Here is a 21,476-nt window from a genome sequence, read left to right as displayed (position 1 = left end):
AGATTAAGATTCCTTGGGTCCCAGAGAGCCCCACGCCCAGGAGAGCTGCCCTCCACCTAGCAGGGACCCCAAGCCCCCTACTCCACCCCCCACCCGGCGACCACCACACACTGCCCAGCATGCCTGAGTGCAGGTGTGGGTGCAGGAGACCCAGTGGGTGGTGCAAGGACAGCCAACGGGATGAGCTACACCTCCCCCCCCCGCCCACACGGCCGGGGACCCATGGGGGCGGGGGATGGAGGTGATGCAAAAAACAAAACCCAAGCATAGGCTCATAATAGCCTGAGAAGTTGCTAACTGCCCTCTTTCAAACATTAAGGCTTCTCAATACTGGGGCAGTATTGCCTCTTTTTCTTGTGGGGTTTGGGATGGGGTGCTCTGTAGGGGGTGGGAGGGCAGTCTTTCATGGAAAGCTACCAAAATGTGCTGCCCCCTCAGAAGTCTGGCTTGCCAGGATCCCTGTATGTTGGAATTGGGGGGTAACACAAGCATTGGACCTCCCATACCAATCCACCCTGCCCCTGTCTTCCAGTAATCCCATCAACCCCAAAACACCCCCAACCAAGGGATCCCCTCACTAAGGTGCGGTCATCATCTTTCCTACCCACCACCAAACCACACAGATTGCCATGCCAATCTGCCTATGAAAAAACACATGCCACACCCTGAAGGAACTATATGAACTTCAAATCTTTACTTCAACATTACAATGTTGGTGCATTCACATGATTTATTCTCATGAAAAATCAAGTCATTATTTAAAAAAAAAAATGAAATTAAGTTAGTAGAAAAATAGAAAAAAAGTAGTTGGAATTTTCCTTCTCTGCACTCCTGTATCTATTTCTTTACTATTTATACATTGTTTATCATTTATACACTATTTATTTATACACTATATACACTATTTAAACTTATACACTGTTTATAACTAGTTATCATTTATACACTATCTATTCACTTATACACTATATACACTAGTTAAACACTAATAACTATTGAGACTACTATGGCTACCTATGTATATCTATTTCTATTCTACTTCCTTATTATTTACTGTTCTTCTATTTCTTGTACTGTTGTTATGTACTCCTTCTTTCATTCATTCTTTCTTTTCAATTTCTGATCTCAAAAGTCTTCTGCAGGGGAAAAAAGAAGAGGTGCCACACTCCATCAGTTGCACACTTACCATTTTGGTGCTGCTGCCACTGTGCTCCTCAGTTTAGAACACCATGCTGGGTGTGGGGGCTGGGAGGGGCACATACAGGACTGCTGGTGGTGGTGGTGGCGGTATGGACACGACCACTACCAGGGGGTAGTACACCACAGTGTGCATTGGCAATGTATTGGGTTACTCCTCTATTTTTTTTCTTTCTGTGTAAGTACTAACTACTGGTACAGTACAGAGGAGATGAGATGCCCCCCACACAGTGCCCTGCCTGCACTCAGCAGTGAGAGCAGGGGAGGGAGAGATGGGCAGGGACCAAAAAAAAAAAAAAAAAGAAATAGCAATCGAAAGCGGCACCTAGTAGAAAAAAGTCTGAACTACAGAAATAGTGCAGCGCCACCTGGTGGGTAAAGAAAGTAATTACAAGTCTTTGAGTGCCTTTGTGTTTGCATATGAGTCCATAGATGTGGCAACACAAACTAAACTATGTCCACAGCAGCGTTACTCTAACGTGCCAAAACAACTTTTAAAGCAGCGGGAAATCCCACTTGTGCAAACAAAAACGCAGTTGCAGCACCTTAAAGGGCAAATCTCGTGCTGTGTACAAGCGCTCTAGCTTTCCAAATCTGGTGTCATAGATCAACACTGCTTTTGAAGGGAAGAGGAAAGCTCCACCTTAGGACTCCCCAAGAAACAGCCTTATTTGGTCTCCCTCTCCTGAGAAGAACCCCCTGTAGCTAGCCCTTCTGAAGGGGCAAGCCCCTGTCCTTGAGAACAGGCTCTTCTCAATCCCTGGCTTCCCAGTGATTCATAGCACCCCCACCTCTGAGAGCGCCTTCTTTTTGGTCAACCTGTGGGAAGGGAAGGTATCTTCTTCTTTTAAAAAGGAGGGGTATCAGAGTGCCAATGTCTCCAAAAAGCACAGCAGACTGCTTGAAAACAGACATTTTTTATTGGGGCATTCTAGTTCTCTCTGTCCTAACTTGGACTCTATTCTGTCCTCACTATGACTATTCCTTTTCTTTCTACTCTGTCTTCCCAGGGACTTCTCTTTTTCCACCTCCAGCTCTTTCAGGGCCTCACTCGTTCTCCTCAGGTACATGCAGCCACCCTCGCAATAAAACAGTTATTAAACTACAGTATTCAGACAATACAATGAAACAGTATGTCATGGGGAAGCAATCAGAGAGCAGTATCTGTGGCCTGCTGTCAGGCTTGGATTGCCATCTTGCCCCTGAGGTGAAAAGGGCATAAAGGTATCCTACTTATAAAACTATTTACATGAACATATGCTCATAGTAAGCCCCCCACCAAGCAGTCACCACAAGAACTGCAGGCTAGAACTCAGCCCACTCAGCCTCTTTCATCACAAAGGTCTTTTAGGTTGGGGTTAAGAATTTCAAAATACCAAAGCAATCTTCGTTCCTAATTTTCCTTGACTTTCAAGTGGACTCAGGCATCTGTTTTGCCTAGGCAACAATTGAAAATTTCTTTACATGTTCTTTAGGCTTTAAAAAATTACCTCGTGTGGCTTGTATATCCTGGTCATAAACTGTTACAAATATTTCCGTTAGATCACTTCAATTTCTTTCAGTGAGAAGCTGAAATTCCAGCTACTATTAAAATTTTCCCGATCCACTAGATTCTTTTAGCTTCTTGCCCTAAATGGCATCTTTTTCCAAATAATAAAACAAGAAATAAGAAACACCACTTAAGAGGTCAATCAGGTTGGAACCCCATTGTCTTAGATCATAGATGAGCAATTATTTGGGCCCATGGGTCACATAGGGATCTTTGCTGAGCTGTTGCAGGCTGGGTCACCACCACCCTCCACCCCTACACAACAATTCACTAAAACTCTCTGCGTGGGATGGGGCTGCAGGTAGGTGGGGAACAGTATTTGGAAGCAGAATAAGTGGGCAAGGCCAGAATCATGGGGTGGTGACAGCACAGAGCCAGGGCCCAGGGTAGAGTCGAGATCCATTGCTCACATTCCCCTGCAACAGGCATGGGTTCTGCAGGCAGGAGCATGCAGGGAATGGATCATGGCTCTGTCCCTGGTCCCAGTCCTGCACTGTCATTGCCCTAAGAACCCGGCCCAGGCCAGACACAGACCCCTACCCGCCTGCAGCCCCACCCTGTCTGCCTGCCCACACGAGTCCCAGCTGGCCTCCATGGAGACACTGGGATCTCAGGGCAGTGACTGTGTGGGGCTGAGGCAGAGCTGCAATGCACTCCCCACATGTCCGTGCCCACAGAACCAGGGCTCTGCCCCAGTTCCGGCCCCACCCTATCTTTGCCCCATGATCAAGGGGTCTCCATGGAAACTGGGCAGGAGCTGCAGGGGCAGGGCATGCAGCCAGTATGGAGCCATGGGCAGACAAGGAACTGAGTCCAGGACCAGGGCCAGGATCTTAGGGTGGTGACAGTGCAGGGCTGGGGCTGCCACAGAACCCATGCCTGTTGCAGGGGCATGTGGGCAGTAGGCCTTGCACTGTCACCACTCCAAGATCCAGGGGTCTCCTTCACCCCACCTGCCCATCTCACTCCCAGACACCGATCCCCACCAGCCCACAGCTCCATCCCAACTGCCCAGTCAAATGTCCTGCCCACGTGGATCCTGCCATGGCCCAGGCTGCCCCTGGGCTGGGTGGGACCAAGGGACCCAGAGAGGACTGGGTAAAATCCTTCAGTGGGCCAGATCCAGCCTGCAGGCCTTGTTTTGTCCATCCCTGTCTTAGATCCTGGGCTAACAGAATAAACAAGACTTCTATCCAAAGAGCTTAGTGTTCAAAATTGACACCATACAGAGACAAGTGCTTTGCACAGATTTTCCTTTAGGCCCAGAGCAGGGATGTTCTCACAAGTTCTAAGTGCCATAGGGTCTGATTTGAAGGTAATGGGCATTTTTCTGCTGACTCTCTTAAACGGTAGTGTGTTCTTTCTCCTTTAAGTCAAGTTACTTTGCTCTTACAGTTTATCATATTTTACTATGAGCCCTTCAACTGACCAATGGTAGTTCCTGTTCTACAATAACCTCCAAACTCTCCATTCACGACATGTTTCTTAGATGGTACTGGCCAAATGTAAATTGTCTGTGAATTAGTTTTAATTTTAAAAAGTCTAAGTTTACTAAACTGCTGGAAGGAAGAAATAGGATGGTTGCTATGACCTAGAGCTTTGAGATGTAAAGTTTCTAAGCTTGCTGAATTAATTCTGACATTAGCTAATTAGGCTTTTCATAACAATTTCCCTTTCTGGGAGGTCTGCAAAAAAAAAAAAAAAAATTGGGCAAAAAGGCAAACCCTGGAGGTCTCAATTCATACAAATCTGGCTAATACTAAGTAAATGTAGCCATTATTTTCTTTGGTAATTAGAAAAAAATGTAACTTAAGAAATTTGGACCATAACCCATCTTTTCTTAGCCTTCATGACAGTTTGCCAATATTTAGTCTGCTTGAATAGCTTCAGAATAATACAATGCTTGTTGTTTCTGGATAGAACAGAGAGAAGATAGTTAAAGGGAAAAGAAGTATAGAATTGTACCAGTGCTTTAAAAAAATCCAGTGGGCCAAATTCTGTAGGTCTTAGTAAAAGCTTCTCACTGAAGTCAGTCACTCAGTCCAGAATGAGGAAGACTGTCTCTACCTGGGTTTTACTCGCAATGGCAAGTGCTGTTTTCCTGAGCATCTCCTCTGGATCTCTTAACTATTCAGATTAGAGGGGGAAATCAGGGAGCTCATTATCAGCTCCTGAACTGTAGTATGATCTAAGGTATGAATTAAATGAGTATCATTCTCCCAGGTAAGTACTCTTATTCCAAGAGTGCCTTTCCATTATTTATTTAGCACAAATCAGTTGAAAATGTCTTCAAACTAAATTTAAAAAGTCACTCTTATACTGGAATAATGGTATTGTGCCAATATAACTGTATCAGTATTCTCATGTAGAGAAGCCCTGATATGTTAAATGAAGCACCACAATTAAACTATTTGCAAACTGTAACAGGGAGCCAAAGGGCTCCTGTCCCTTGCAGACCAAGTGAGTTGTGTGGGGCTGCAGCAGCAGGAGTCCAGGCTGGCCCTTATAATTAAAGGGGAAGCTCTTGTGAAGTGCTGGGGAGCCACATGATAGAAAGGGGTAGGGGCTTTGAGACATATAAACCCAGGACCTGAGCCACAGCAAGCAGTCTGCTCCTGCAGGCAGCAGAGAGAGGAGCTCCTGAGTAAGATGGCTGCAGAAAGGGACTGACTGGCACCCAGGCTGTCCCTAAGAGATGGAAGTACAGATCTAAGGGGGACTTATAGCCTGCAAGAAACTTACTGACCCAGCATGAGGAGAGGTTTTTAGTTACACAGCCAGTGGGCTTGCATTTATGTTCTGATTAAGGACCAAAGGACTAGTTTGTAGCTGAATGGGAGGACAAGAGACCACAGAGGCACTTCAGATTTTCAGCCCTTTCAGGAGCAGGCTTTAGCCAAAAGGACCAGGGCCTGAGACCCAACAGGGAGAAAGGGACAGGCTCTAGCTGAGAGGACCAAAGGCCTGAGCCTCAAGCAGAGTGAGATGAGCCAAGCGCCAAGGGCCCAAGCAGAGAATCAGATGCCAGATCAGATGAAGTGGGCAACCAACAGAAAGAATAACCAGCAGGTTAAAATTAAGAGAGCGGAAGCCCATACTAAGCTGGTATGTGGCTCTCTAGAGCAGGGGGTTTTCAACCTTTTTTAATAAGTGTACCCCAGGTAGCCGGACAGAGCAGGAGTGGGGCTGGCGCATGGCTAGATGTGGAGTGGTGGTAGCATAGGGTGGTGGGTGTCGGCGGTGGCCCCCGCATGCAAGCTTCCCGCCCTCCCCCGTGTCCAGCCAGCCAGGTGGTGCCTGTGCAGCCCGCAGAGGGGAGCCGCTGCCTTTGGTGCCCCCCGGCCCTGCTCCTGGGAGGCGGCAGCGCAGGACGGGCAGCGCTCCATCCCTGCCTGCCTGTACGTACCCCCTAGGGCCTTCCCAAGTACCCCCGGAGGTATGCGTACCCCTGGTTGACAACCCTTGCTCTAGAGTAATATCTGTGAGGCATGGGCATGGCTGCAGGGTCAGAAGGAGTCCAGAAATAGCCCTTAAGGTAACTGGTGCCCTGGGGCACTGAAGAGTCTCTACTGAGGGCACTGAAGAACAGGACAGGGGGCCAGTTGGGTACAGGCAGGAATTACTAGCCAAGGCATGCTAAGGCTTGCTCAGGGACCCTGGGGCAGTCTCCCTTCTACAACAGAAAATAATTCTATCAAGGCATGACAGGCGACAGGAAAAGAAAGAGTACCCTGGGGAGCCAAGTGGAGCAGGAGCTGCACAGACATCAGGGGGCACCACCACCCGTGGGGCACAGTTCTGTCCCATAAACCTATTTTGCTAACTGTCCATACTTCAAATGAATTATTATGCCATTAAAACTGAGCATATGGGTCACAAATGCTGTAGCTGCCTCAAGCTGAAATGCAGTCTAACTCAAAATTAATACAAAAATAAGAAAACAGAAGAATCCAATTTTGAAAGATTAAAATTCTGGCTTCACTGTACAAGATTCTTGTGTATACAACAAATATGAGGTCCAGCTTCTCATCCACCATGACACTGCAGAAAGCACTGCTCAGATTTCTAGCAGGAACAAGAGTGCCTTCTGTAGCTACTAAGTATGCCACTGACATTATAACATTTCTTTTTATGTTGCCTAGAATGTTTTCAAACATATTTTCTCTTGGGTTGAAACTTCCCAGATTTGTGTCCAGGCCAGAAGCCAAACTCATTGGAACATTTCATCAAAAACTGCTCAACTGGGTTGTTTGTTTTGTTTGCTTTTACATTCACATGGTTCTTCATTTTAACCCAGTTTTGAACAAAACTGATCCCATAGTTGCACACAGTTCCAGAACCAACCCCCCCACAACTTACTTTCAACAGAATATATTGGAAGTGTGTGTGCATGCACGCATGCGCGTGTGTGTGTGTGTGTGTGTGTGTGTGTGTGTGTGTGTGTGTGTGTGTGTTTTCGGAACTTCAGTGAAATCTATAAAATAAGCTAGATCTGAAGGTGGAACCTGCTATACTGCAACTTACTGCACAAAACTCAGTGTAAGAAATCGGAGTTTACAGCTGTCACCCTAAACTGAGATCAGCTAATGTTAAAGTGTTCAGCTAATGTTCCCCTTGAAGTCAAAGAAAACTCCAGACTAGGTGTCTTGACCTTGGATCAAAGCCCATACCGTGAAAAAGTCAGTTAATACAACACGTATTGTAATACAAGGTGAGAGGATATTTTAAGGCAGAGAGAAAACGAAGTTTCTACTATTTGCTATCAATTTCCTACCTTTTAAGCATTTCACATTTCAAGGATAACATTGCATTAATCTAGTTTTATATACACACAACATCTACAATAGAGCACAAACATATAATACAGCGCTAAACCCCATTTGAATTTCTTGAAAGCCACAAAGTCCATCAATCTTTTCAAATTTGCTAAAGTTATTTTTTTATTAAAAATACAAAGAAAAGTGGAAGGAAGGAATGTTTGTAACACCTCCTCCCTACACTCACCAAAGCTTTTTTAGAAGAAAGTCAAGGATGAAACTATTTCTTTTACCAAAAGCCTGTTTAACACTAAAGAAGATTAAGCTTTCCTCCTTATCTATTTAGGACCTTTGCTTGTGCAGGGGCCAGACCTTCCTCAATTATTGGAATACCCAGCATATTTCTGTGTACTAGAACAAGAACCGAGGAAAATACTCAAGTAATGCAGCAAACTTGAAAACACTGAAATTCAAGACAGCTCCCATGATCTTCCTCAGCTTTCTATTATCAAAATAAACCTTCAACATGCATCACTTACTAACAAAAGAGCCTGAATACAACAAGTGCTGAGATAAACTGCAGGGCAATTGTGAAGATCAACATTTGGAGCATGCTCAATGGACCCAGGGAATATTAGGCAAATACCCAGAGTTACATGAACTGCTTTCTGCATTTCATGCAATAATGTTATCAAGCATAGTTCAGCGAATACTGTGATAATGGTGGCCAGAGAGGTGGCGATCAAAGACAGTAGAATGGGGCACTTTCTAAACTGGTATCTGCATGGAGATGGTGTTTTAAGAAAGAGTTTTAAAGGTAAGGTGACCATACATCCCGGTTTGGCCAGGACACTCCAGGACTCCATAGACCAGTCCCAGTCAAAAGGCCCAGGCCAGAGTCCAGCAGGAAGGTGGAATGGCATGGTGCACCAGGCAGGCATGCGGGCAGGCACTGCAAGGACATGCCACGTGCGGGCGGAGTGACTCCTACTCCAGTCCACCCGCCCTCCCGCCTTGCTCCCACACAGGATCAGCATCACCTGCCTGGACTCCTACCTGGCATGCCATGCTGCTCCACCTCTCTGCCAGACTCTGACCTGGGACTTTTGACCAACAAGCTGGGATCAGGCTATGGAATCCTGGAGGGTCCTGGCCAAACTGGTATGTATGGCCACCCTATCTAAAAATTCCTGAGGAAGAAAAGGAAATTATGTGAATCACTCTGGAGTTTGCACCAGGAAAGGTGCAGAAAGAATGATGGGAAAATGCAAGAAAGGTGTGATCTATGCATGGGAAGCAAGAGATTTTCCTAGTGGGAGAACATTTGGAGACAGCAGACTACATCCCCCAGGCCACTTACAAACTAGCAAGGCCTGTGCTGTGGTCTGCAGCTCCAAAAGCCAATAAGCAGCAGGAGCAGTGCTGAGATTGTTTGCAGTGTCCCTTGTAGACATTAACTCTTCTCAGGCAGTTGGACATAAAGGGGACTGGAGGAGAAGAGAGCGTGAAATGGGAGAGAGTGAAGGAGGCAATGGAGAAAGAGAAAAAAAGGAACAGTGAAGCAGAGAGAAGAGGTAAAATGAAGTCATGGGTTCAAGAATGGCCAGGAAAGGTTTTAGGACCACAGGGGAAGCAAGAGGGAGCCAGGTGACAGAGGGTGATGAGTGGTGGAGAGAATGAAGGGAACCACAGACAACAGTCTGAGGAGTACAGTGGCAGACAGATTGAGAGAAAAATAACAAAAGGGGAGGAAAATAACAGGAAAGCATCTTTACATGTATGATTTATTCCTGCCCATTTCATTGTATGAACAATTGTTTGTGGGGAGGGAGGAGGGAGCAGGATTGTCAGCTCATCTGAACTGGAACAGGGTATAGTTCGTGTTCAGTTGCACCACAATTGCTGAAGTAATGTGCAGCTGTAACTGGTTTTTCTCATTGTGTGTTTCTGGTGGGGTTGGCATTCATTTCCCAACCACAGTCTTGATGATCCAGAATGTTAACCCATCAGGGAATCATTTGACAGGACATGAATTTACAGAATCGTGCTGGCCTCTAGTTTACACTGGTGAGGCTGAACAGAGTCAAAGCCTGTAGGTGTCACAAGCAACCATGACCTGATCCAAACAACCTATGTCTGATTAACCCTTCTCTGTGATGGAGAGCTGGGCACAGTGGTGTGCAGTGTAAATGGAAGGCATGTGTAAAACTTTAATGCATGCCTGAACAGATACCATCAGTTACCTTCCATTCCTCCTCACTGGTGAGATGGCTCCTTGTTATGCTAAGCTGATAGCTTGTAACTAGAGCTAAGCTGCCTGTGCCAGGATTTCTCATTATAATGAATACAACTGCTTTTACAGTGTATCAAGTAAATATTTCCCTTTCCTAATCTAGATCCTCCCCTATTGCTAAAGCAACAACCACTGCTGAGATGAAGGCATCATGTGCATCTCAGAGTACGGTTTTAGTTCTACTTCCCTCTTCAGTGACCATAATGGATCACAAACAGTGCTGTCAGAGGTCTGAGTTTGGGAGTCCTGGGTATTATCTCTGACTGGTGCACTAATTTATAGTGTGCCATGGGGCTTGTCACCTCCCCTCACTGTGTCTTTGTTCCCCTTCAGACTGTTCCTTAGGTTAGTGTGTAGCACATGCTGCAATGGACCCTTCTGAAAACCTTGCAGTACACTGGAATCCAAATGAATAACTGAGCTAGATACTTCATTGGCCATGAGCTCTTCCAAACTAAGCCAGCAAAAGACACTAACATTTAAAAGCACCTTCAGCAAATCTCTCTTGCTGGAGGTAATTCTCATTTATTTTTAACATGAATGAATGCCTTGTATCAAGGACCACATTACAAATGGTTTCTTGCTATAGGAATCCCAGTACAATATACTGGAAAAACATTTCTGGTACAAAGAACCAGTGGAGAGAAAGATCCCCATCCCTATGGACAGAGGTAAAAGTAGAGTTTTCCCCAATATGACCAAGTCTGTGCTAGTGTCTTCTTATACTATAGTGATGTCAGTTAGGGACCATGGTGTTTGAATCAATGACTGACATAGTTGTACTGGTGGATATCTGCAGTGGGAACACCAACAAAATGAGGAGGGCATGTAGCACCTTTAAAGAGTCTGATCCTTCCTTGTGTGGGTTCATTGCAGGGTTTGAGGCCTTAGTGTGAAGAATTTTAAAACCTGCAGGTAGAATGAAATCAAATCCGGGAACTTCCCTGGCACATACCGGCTCCAAAAGCAAAGAAGAAACTTTTGTCAGGGTACTCCTCCAGCAGGTCCTTCACCCTCTTCCCCATCCGCTCATTCCGCTTGTAGATGAGCTCCTGGCGGAAGTAATCATCTATCTCTTGGGCAGTAATGCGCTCATGAGGAGGCAGCGTGGCGTTAATGAAATTGGGGACCTAGTCAAGAAAGAAAAAGTTTTGAAGGAAGCAATTTTATGCATATTTAAGTGAGACTGAGACTCTAAAGCCCAGCCATTGAAATTCTATTCATGTGCATGGGACTTTTGACAGCCCAACCAACTAACTTTGTTTCAATGCAGTGAAAACAACTGCTGTTGCACAACAGCTCTTGAACTTGCATGTATGGAAAAAGAGAATCCAGGGACAGTGGCAGAGCAGTTAAAGATTCATGAGTGCAAGTCATCACTCTGGAGGTATGCCAAAGGCTGTCCCCAATTGACCTAGCTGTAAATGGGAATTTGGCCATTCAGGGGTTGGGGAGTTAAAGGTAGGCAGATGCAATGCTTTGATGTGTGTCACTGGCTACCGAAATGGGAATGTCTTAGGGTGCTTACACAAGTGACATTTTTCATGCAATTGGGCCCTTGAAAGTGCTCTACAGCTGTGACTTAATACACACGCACAGCTGCAGAGCACTTTTTAAATGGCCAATGGCACGAAAAATTAACCCTAGTCAAATTAAGTATTAGATTAAGGTGCTCTAAAGCAGAGTGACTTGGGGTATTTATGTTCCTTCCAGGGTTAATTTTTCATGCATGGGGGAGGAGAGGAGGCAGGGGACTGCTGTCAGCTCCTTTTGAATGGCCAGAGCTGAGGAGGGGGCGGGGTGAAACAGAGCTCCCTTGCCTTGCAGGCCCAGCCTGGCTCCCCGCAATATCCCAGCCAGGGTAGCTGGGGGGAGGGGGCTCCATTCCATCCCACCCCCTCCTCAGCTCTGGACATTCAAAGTAGCCTGCAGGCATGGGCGACTGGTGCCTCCCGAGGGGGCGGAGGTCCCCCAATGGCTAATTGCCAATGGGAGGGGAGAGTCCCAGCAGCTGATTGCCAACCAGGGGTCCCCCAGCAGCTGATCGCTGAGACAGCAGTGAAACCGGAAGTGCACTTCCATTCGCAACTGGTGCTTCCAGGGGGTGCATGGCCAATCGCAGGGGGTGCATCGCCAATGCCTGCAGGTCTGTGCTGCCGTGTTTTATGTAAAGCATCATGAATCAGAGCAGGGCCCTGAATATTTGTAGGCATCCCTAACCATTCTTGCTTGATGAGCCATTAGGCCTGAGCACACCTTTGACTTGATCTTTGGCTATGTACTTTCTGCTGAAACTACCCTGGGTATTGCAAGGTTAAAATCATTCTGACAATGTTTCATGAGATGTTTGACTGCAGTTCAAAACACCCCTCTGGCTGATACAGAAGACTAATCCTGCTATTTCAGGTGGTCAAATATATTCCAACATTTTTCCAAAACAAAATACACACAATTATTTTGTGAAAAAATAAAAATGTACCTGCCTTTCAACCAGCTTGACATGCAACATTTTTCACCCCCTGTTCTTATGACTTCAGAATGGTCTTTTAAAACTTTGGGCCCCAACCTTCTCCCTTCACTATGGCCAAAAGCCACCTGTAATTACTTGTTTCAATCCACATACTCTCATAACCCTTTGCTAACACAAAGGAATGTCGGACTGGAGTCATGGCAACCCCATTCCTCCACACCCCCGCAAATCTGGATGCAGGTACTAACACTGATGGGACAGTTAAAAGATGTCAGGACTGCCTGAGTCTAGAAGGGTGGAACTGGGAGCCAGAGGGCAAAAGCTATAATTGGGGCATCTCTGTTCACCTATCACAGTGCCCTGTTTCAGAACCCCAGGAGCGGAAGAGCACGCTGGAGCCACTTGCGGCCACATTCATACGATAAACTGGCCATGCTCCAAAAAAAAAAAAAAAAAGCCTGAAGCATGTTACACTGCTCTGGGAGGCTGCTTCCTATACTGGAAACAGGATAGCCATACTTGGGGTGAGCTAACTACAGAGTGACAAAGCCAGTTGACTTGCTCCCATATTCATTAGCCTAAAGTGATGTTGCCACACTGCTTCCAAGTTTATGAAACAGCTTGTCCAAAACAGCATAGCCTGCTTAAAGATGCCACCCTGGAGCATGTTAAGTTTTCTGCCTAGACACAGTTTGAGGGTCGTGAGAGCATGGAGAGAAGAGGACCTACAGCAAAGAGAGGAAGAAGGACAGAACACTGGCTTGCTCCTAGTGACACCAATGGGGTCTCAAGACCCACACAACTTGGCATTTTACTTTGTTGGTTACAAGCAACAGGGGGGGGTGGCTAGTGGCCAGGTTCTCAGTGACATCCAACAAGCTGAGAAGCCCAGCCTTAAAGCCTTAAGATGTTATTGTCGCAGGAGTGTCATTATTTGAGCTAGCTGTCATATTTACCCTGACACTAATGGAGACTATTACATGGGGGAGAAATGAGACTGACATAGGTACAAGGCATCTTGCCATGCAAAAACATGATGCTTTATCAATAGGGCAATTTTCTTCTTGGGATTACAAGCAAGATCAGGTTTCTATATCATATAACTTATATGATGGGGATCATAATCATGACCTCTCTTGTGAAGCACTTTAAGATATAGGGATAAAAAGCACTAAGCACTGTTCCTTAACATAATCACTGCTGCCATCTCTCTCCCTGGCTACTTCTATATGCAATGCAAGGCTGTGCTGAGAGGCACAGTGTCACGAACAGACAAGGAGGAGCAAGCGCAAAGCAGACAGCCAGTCAAGCAGGGCTAAAGCAACAGTTTTTTCAGCCCCACAGTGCACCTTAGTTAACAACATGCTCTACCCTAGAGAGGAATGTCCAGATTGGTGAGCAATACGTTGCTTCAGTGAGCTCTGGCTTAGATCTGTGAGACTAACACTCATCTTTGCTGATGTATATGAATCACTGGGCAGAACCTCCCATACACTGAGGTATAGTCAGAGGCCTGCTGTCCTGATACCTTAAATCTTCTCTTAGTTTTAAACCAATTCACCTATTTATGCCTTCTCAATATTAGAAAGCTGTAACACCTTAGCTACACCAGTATATTACAGCAGTTCAAACTTCCTAACATGCCTACAGGTTCTGTAGGTATAAAGACACATTTTATTCCTGTGTTGCTGTTACCAAATGAGAAGGGGAATAGCTATTGTGATATAACCGAGTACAGTATATACTGGTATAACTAAGGTTTGTACTATGAACCATAACCCATAATAGAAATGGTTATGCCAGTACAAGAATGTTTTAGGCCTGGCCATAAGCTCTCCTAATTTCCTAATTATTCTCCCTTCCTCTGTCCTGATATACTCCAAATATAATTCAGGCTGGTTTTAGGCTGTCACCTTTCCTCTCTTGAGACTCCTGCAAAATAATCTGCCTATGAACAAGAAAGCAAAGCGTGCCCTGTCCTGAGCCTAGGGGCTGATGCAAACAAAATCGTAAGGAGAGTCTGCACTGCTGTGGCACAGAGGATATGAATATCAAGTAGCAAGTCCATAAATTACAACTTGTAGGCAAGCAACTGCTACCCCCACTTCAGCAATGAAGAAAATTAAAAAGTTTGTAAACAATTTGACCACTAGTACACAGGTGTCAAAGACAGGGTCACACATGTCACTGTATACACAAAACAGCCTGTATCTGCTCTTCATTGGCACTAAACTACCTTATCCCTAAAACAGCCTAATTCCAGAGGGTCCCTAAGAAAACAAAGAAATAACTTTCAGTACTTTACTCTCAAAACAAATACACTTTGTCTAAAAGGGAAAGCCAGTATCTACATATGGTACGTTGGGGTATGGCAGCTGGAACTTAATGTGGATACAGGTATAGAAAAGCAGCCCCTTTAGTCAGCTAATTCAAAATCTTGGCCAAAGTGTGCAGATGGCTTATTTAAAGAAAGGGAGTTTGAGCTACGAATCAGAGCAGCAGACTGTATATGAAATAACACAGGTTCTGGTCCCAGTAAGTGTAAAAGAGATCAGCAATCAGCCTAGGCTCTGCCTGAGGTGGGCTGCTGAATTGCCCAGTGAGGTATGTGCTGTGCCAAGATACTCCAGTGATGTTTCTCTAGATCTGCAGTGGGATTATCAAAAACAACAATTTGGTCGGTGATCTTGTGCAAGTTGTATGCGACCTGAATTTCCCAGGTGCTGGGGGCCACCACTGCCCTTTGAGTCAATAAGAGCTTTGATGTGCTACCTGTTAACTCTCCCTGTCTCACCTTCCCATCTGCGTGACATTGTACCCACATAGAGTTAAAAACCCTCACAACCAGATTATCTTCTCCTTGGCAATTGGTATACCAGCAGGATGGAAAGGACAAGCGAATGCTGGGCTGAAGGGGGCACAATGCCAAGAGATAAATAACTACAGTGAAATTAAGTGGCAGTTGAGCAGCAATGGTGGATTCCACAGGGACCAAGCTCTGGAGGTATAAAACAGACACAACACACAGACACAGACTGGGAGGTCTACCCAAACCACAGAACCGGGATGTGGAAGCTAGTCTTCACACAGGCCTCTTGCCATCATAGCAGTCACTCTCAGAGCACCGTCTATCCCAGCAAAAGCCCATGTTAACCCCTTGCATACCAGAATTCCCAATGTTGCTGCACTCTGTCACTGCAATATTAACTAGCATATGCTCAGACTGGCTTTACTCTTTGGGAAAACATTTAACTTTTTTCATATGGAACTGAAGAAAAGGTTAAAACTAAAAGGCACCAACCCCCCAAAATCCACATCAGGGAACTAGGAGGCAGGCAAAATAGTCTGAAACAAAAAATCAGGCTTCTTGCTGGCAAAATGTAAAGCGATTCCACTTTTGGATAACAGTACTTGAGGCCTCGCAGGAGCTAAAGCAACTCTGTCCTTTGATGGACACTAACCTAATGGGGAGGGAGAAGTTTAAATGAGGGCATTCCCTGGGTAAAGTGCAAGGGATGGCAGTGGCAAGACTCACTTGAGAAGTGTCATGGCTGAAGATGATGGAGTTGAGGTCCCCACAGTTGTAATGCTTGATAAGGTCCTCTGTCGTATAGGGGATCTGGAGACTGCCTGCTCGAAGGCTCTCCTGCTGCAAGAGAGTCTGATTCAAAGCAAAGATCACCTGAGGGAGCAGGGGAAGGGAAGGAGAGAAGGAGGAAAAGACAGAGTTCCTTATGAGTTCCTTCACTCTCTGGTTGAAAAGATACATATGCACAAGACTCTTCATTCTGCTCCCATTCCTTGCTGCTGCAATAATCCATACACTTCATTAACCCAACCCTAAAGCTACTAAAACATCAGAAATGATGGGATCCCTGGTACACATAGCACCTACACATAGACTAGCTAGCTGTGGAAATGTATCTAATTTCACATGTCACTCCTTAGAATCAACCCTTTACACTGGCACCCTGGCTGTCTCACCTCGCATTCCAGCTAAAAGGTGACAGGCAGCCCAGTGCTACAGCAAAACCATGACTTCACTGAGTCCCTGAGGTTCTCACCCATCCTAACCCTAAGAGTTAAGAGATATTTGGAATGTCCTCTTTCCACTAGGCAACAGCCATATAGTAAATTAATAAATTTGAAGATGGAGATATTTACTGGAAAGCAACTGGGAAGCCAAATGTTTTGGATTTTGTTATCTACCTGGGACAAAGTTTCAGCCCAGATACTGTATCTGACAATCAAGTTACTGCTAATACTCTAACATATGCTCCCCTCTTCATTTCTCTCTCTTTCTCTCATAAATCCCTGCATTCAGATGAGCTACTGCCCTCAAATCTCCCTATCCACATGCTCACAACAAACATGCCTGCTCAAGTCTGATCTTCCCTTCTGCCAGCTTCTACCATTTAACCCCAGCTTTTCCTCCTCCTTCTGGAGGGAGGATTTGCCTCTTCCCTGTTCCCTATCATTTTTTCCAAAGAATATTGAATATCTTGGGTTCAGTGATGAAGGCTGATGTCATTAAGCCAAAGATGCCATGTTTGTTGTGGGCTTCCTAAGACAGTGTTCTGGGGGTGGCATCCCAGGTGAGTAAATGGAAAAATCAGTGTACAGCTATTCAAAATAATCAGAGCCTCTCCCCAGTGCTCACCTTCAGTAAGCCAGCAGGAGGACTGGCTGCTGGCTATGATAGCTGCCTCCTAATGCTCATTGGGTGTTGACATCTGGGCACAGTGAAAGGAGAACTACCCCTGCCCCTGCCTTTGGCCCACACCCTTACTTATGGTTCACAGAGGCCTATTCCAACCCAACAGTTGGAATAGTCTCTGCATCCCCTAACTTAAGTTGTGGAGACAAAAGATCTGTATAGCAGAACTCTCCAACCTTCACCCACTGCTCAGGCTTTCCAGACCTATCCTTTCCTCTTTGTATAACAAAACAACATTGGCCTCCAGGTCCCTTCAAGATCTGGCACAGAGGACTGGCATTCTGGCTGTCTCTTGCATGGCTGCTATAGGGGGAGCGACTTCTAGGCTACTCACATGTCTGTGAAAAGGTAACCTCAATCTGACCCATGAACATGAAAGGCCCATAGAGTAGTTTTGGGCAACTGCTCTTCTGGCACTCAAGTGTTCTCTATAGGAAAGGAGGGGTACTAGAATTGCATGTGCTTCACTTACATCCTATTGGAAACTCCTACTCAATGCCATAACCTCAATGGGATTTAATTATATTCTTAAGAGGCATCCTGAATAGGGATGTTTTGCTGAACTGGGTCTTAAAGAGCATATAGGGTGCTTATACAGGAGCCAGGAAGCTGCTCTGATGATTAATTGAATCTGCTGGAGTGTGGAAATTACCATGCTCTAGCCAGCTTCCACATCTCATATATCAGTGTCCCCACGCTTCAAAATGGCGGTGGGGGAGCTTTAACTAAAGCTCATTTAACAAGCTTTAGATAAAGTGCTCCAGCTGCCCTTTTGAAGTGCAAGGACGCTGATACACGAGATGCTCCAGGCACTTTAATTAAAGCAGCTTGCGGAGCTGCTTTAATTAAAGTGTCCCCCTACCCCTGGAGTATGTGTAAAAACACCCATAATGCCTGTACTCAGTAGTCTGCATTTGCTGCACTGAGTTTCTGGGTGGAATTTTAGATGCTGCTTTTGATCCAGTTGGCATCAGGTTATCTAAAAGACACTTTAGTTAAGCCAGACAGACTTATCAGTTCTGAACAGAGCACAGGATAAGTTTTAAATTTACCATAAACAAGGCAAAATAAACTCTGGCCTAAGCTTCCTTTTAAGTTTGGCTATTCCATGAGATTCCTCTGCCAGGTCTTTAACCCAGTTCCTCTGCCTCAGAGATGCACTCAAGCCCTAGACCCAATCATTGTGACCTGAGGAATCAAGAAAAAAGCTCTGTATCCCTGTGCTGGATCCTAGAATCTGAGAGCCTTTTAACTCCCTTTTCTCACAGTTAGCAGAGGTGCTCAGGCTAACACACCCCTCACTGAAAGACAGCGGCTCTGGCTACAGGATATTTCCTCATGAGGTATCTTCAATTCCAAATGGATATGTGGAATGTGAGCAGCTAGAAACTGTTAGCCTTTAGGGACATGCTGCAAAGCTCACCTCTCTCTTGATGTTGAGGAAGCAGTGGGCGCGTCTATACCTGTGCATTTACTGCACAGAAACCAAAATTACTGTGCAGTGTGGATGTGTGTCTACATGTGCACACCTGTACTGCACAGTAAATATGGCAACTTACACCATTTTTACCTTAAATTTGATACCTGCATCATGCAGGTATCAAATTTATGCCCAATTAGTTACTGTGCAGTAACGCACATGTAGACACCTTATTGCACAGTAACACTGTGTGTGGACTGACTTGGGACTAACTTTGGTCCCAAGTCAGTCCACACACAGCATTTATAGGCTTTAATTTACTGTGCAGTAAATTTAAGCCAGTGTAAATGCACGTGTAGACACACCCAGTGAGTTGAAAGCTGTGCCTGGCTAGAGGTGAGGGGTACATATACTAATTATTCTGAAGACTGTTATTCAAGTATAGATAGCTTTGAGCAAGTTATTGTGTGTTTTGTGGAATTTATTCTTGCTTCCTGTTTATTTCAAGTACTGTAAAAAGGATCTAGGGCCATAGCTGCTTTTCAGCAATGAGAAATTAACACACATTAATGCTATATATTCCATCACATAGCCAGGGGCTGCAAGGTGGTAAGCTAATTTTACTCAGCAAGAATTTTTCCAGTTCCCTGACTTGAGTATTTAAAAGATCTAACCTTGATGCTTTATAAACATGAGACTGTACATACTGTGTGATGATCTGAGCATAAATGTATTGCATCACAGGTACGCAGCCATGCATGCCGCACCCTTTTTAATTTAAAAGGTCTTTATCCAGCATTATTAAACCATGTACTACTGGTGCAAAACAGAGTCCACAAGCACCATCAGCACCTCACAGAACAAATCAATATTGTTCTTATAAACTGTTATGGCCTGGAGACATAGGTTGGAAAATTCAAAGATGTTCCCGCTCTGCCTGCCCTAGATTTCAAGACTCTAGGAGAGTAGAAAAAGAATTGGTTTGTTCTTCCCCATCTTAAGCACCTGCCTTACAGGAGACTGGTGCCAGCCACAATGCTATTTGTAGGACAGTGTTGGTATGACACAGGGTTTTTTTGGAGGGGAGATCTGTAATCACCCTTTCTTCAATATCAGGAGGACACAAGTAAATTAAAGATAAAGCCCACATTTTTCTAACCTGCGTGGGTTCTTTTTTCAAAATTCAGCAACATTTCAGTGAAGGTAGTATCTACATGGGGATGATTATGAAAGTTAAGCTGAACTAAATTAAAAAACCTAAATGTAAAGCATATTAGTTTACTTTGAAAGAAAATTAAGCTATGGCAAACTATGGCCACTTTACCTCAGAATGAGAACATCCTCTTAGGCATCCCTACTTTTAAATTAACATATTTTGAAATCACACTTTTGATTAGGTTGTCTTAATTTCCCATTCAGGCAAGCTCTAATGACAGAATGACTGAAGGGAGCCCATTGAGACCAAATCCACAGGGAAAAGTTTTGTGGGTACAGCTAGGTCAGCTATGCCTACAACAGCCCTAAGTTAGATAGAGATATACAGGCAGAGGCCTGCATACCAGGACATCTTATTTCTTTTGGGGAAATGAGAAAAGCTACCCTGACAAAAGTGCTCTCTTACTGGTATAATCTGTACCTCTATTTGGAGGGTTTACCTGTACAGTTACAATGGCAGAACTCTTCTGCTGTAAAACTTGGGCTTATTAAACTTTGGAAATAAGTGAGATGATGGATAGATACAACCGCAAGCATACAGCAAGGGAAATGAGCCATAAAGAGGCACTTTAAGGCTAAATTCTAGTTATCAAAATAAAGGCTTTAGTCTTCAGATCTACTATAGAACATTGAGAAGACCATCAAGAAGCCTTTGGAGTGAGAGACCTCACTGCAGCTGTTGGCTACTCTGGTCTTTGCTGAGAGATAGAAGCAGTTCAGCCTCAGGGTGTGCAGCTGAGCAAAGTTCTACTGGAGATTCAGAGATGGCAACTAGATGGCTCAAACCCCAGGAGGAGAGAAAAGCCCTTTTGCCATCAGAATCAGGTATGTAATATTTCTGCCACAGGAATATTTAATGCTCCAGAATGTTCAAAGTCATCTACAAAGACTCTCTTGCTGAATTCCCCCAAAATTAAATGAAAACCGTGTGTTCAAATCCCTATGAAAATCTCAGCTTCTGTTTCTTTTCAGCCTGGCAGTCAGGCTTTAGAAGACACTAAAAACTGATGTTCTAGTTGGAGGTTTTGATGGCACTGTTTGGGTTGAAGGATGAAAATACTTTTTCACCCAATTCTGACTCTTCAGGAAGCAACACACTTGCATTTTTGTGGCACCCATTTAACCTACACCCTGAAGCATATGTGCCTCCCGAGACTGGGGGGGGGGGCACCAGATTGCCGACCAGGGGGTGGGGGTAGGAGGGTTCCCACAGTCAATTGTAGAGCGTGGAACCACCAGCGGCGAAACTGGCAAAACCACAAGTGCACTTCCACCGGCACTTCCGGTTTCGCGGCTGGCGCTTCCAGGGCATGCATGGCCAATTTCAGGGGGTGCACATGCACCCACGCTCACCCCCTATGCATCGCCAATGCCCTGAAGACCATTTCAGATAGAATTCCAGAAAGAATCACTTCTGAGCCTACACTGTGAGTTACTTAGTTACAGCACTGGCAGTTACAACTCCTGCCAGTTGTGTGAAGTGCCAAGTGCTCTCAGCATCTTTGCTGATGTCAGTGCAAGTAGACTGCGCTCAGCCGGACCAAGCTCAGTGCTGGGAAGTAAGAGCAAGATCTGACAAAAGTACAGGAGTTGAAAGAATATCCATTTCCTAGACAACTGCTTTTCCTTAATGAGTTACATCTCCTCACTATTTGCATAGCTGTAGGTCTCTCTAAAAATACTTACAGCCTCTGACATAAAATAGTGCAATGACATTTGTTGGTCCTCCAACACAACATCAGAGATCACAACTCAGCTAGCACAGAGAATAGGTTGTAAAAGGAAGCTGTGTTTCTTTCTGTTGCAGTAACATTTTGGGCCTAGAAGATAGATGTTTAATTCAAGGGCAAGAATTCAG

The 21,476-nt window shown here is 45.0% G+C and overlaps 1 protein-coding gene across 5 annotated transcripts in view; it reads right to left on the bottom strand.

Annotated features, from left to right (window-relative positions):
* LOC102370379 (metalloprotease TIKI1-like) overlaps positions 1-21,476 on the bottom strand; it is a 197,815-nt gene that overhangs the window by 42,980 nt on the left and 133,359 nt on the right. For all 5 annotated transcript variants that reach the window (XM_006019672.3, XM_006019676.3, XM_006019673.3 and 2 more), the window contains 2 exons: positions 15,802-15,948; positions 10,752-10,926 (listed from right to left, as the gene is read on the bottom strand). In XM_006019672.3, the coding sequence (XP_006019734.1) occupies positions 10,752-10,926; positions 15,802-15,948 (322 nt within the window). The remainder of the gene's footprint in view (positions 1-10,751; positions 10,927-15,801; positions 15,949-21,476) is intronic.

This window comes from Alligator sinensis, unplaced genomic scaffold, assembly GCF_000455745.1.
Source record: "Alligator sinensis unplaced genomic scaffold, ASM45574v1 scaffold607_1, whole genome shotgun sequence".
Classification (NCBI taxonomy): domain Eukaryota; kingdom Metazoa; phylum Chordata; order Crocodylia; family Alligatoridae; genus Alligator; species Alligator sinensis.
Note: the sequence above shows the minus strand (reverse complement) of the source record. Positions and strands in the feature narration are given on the sequence as shown.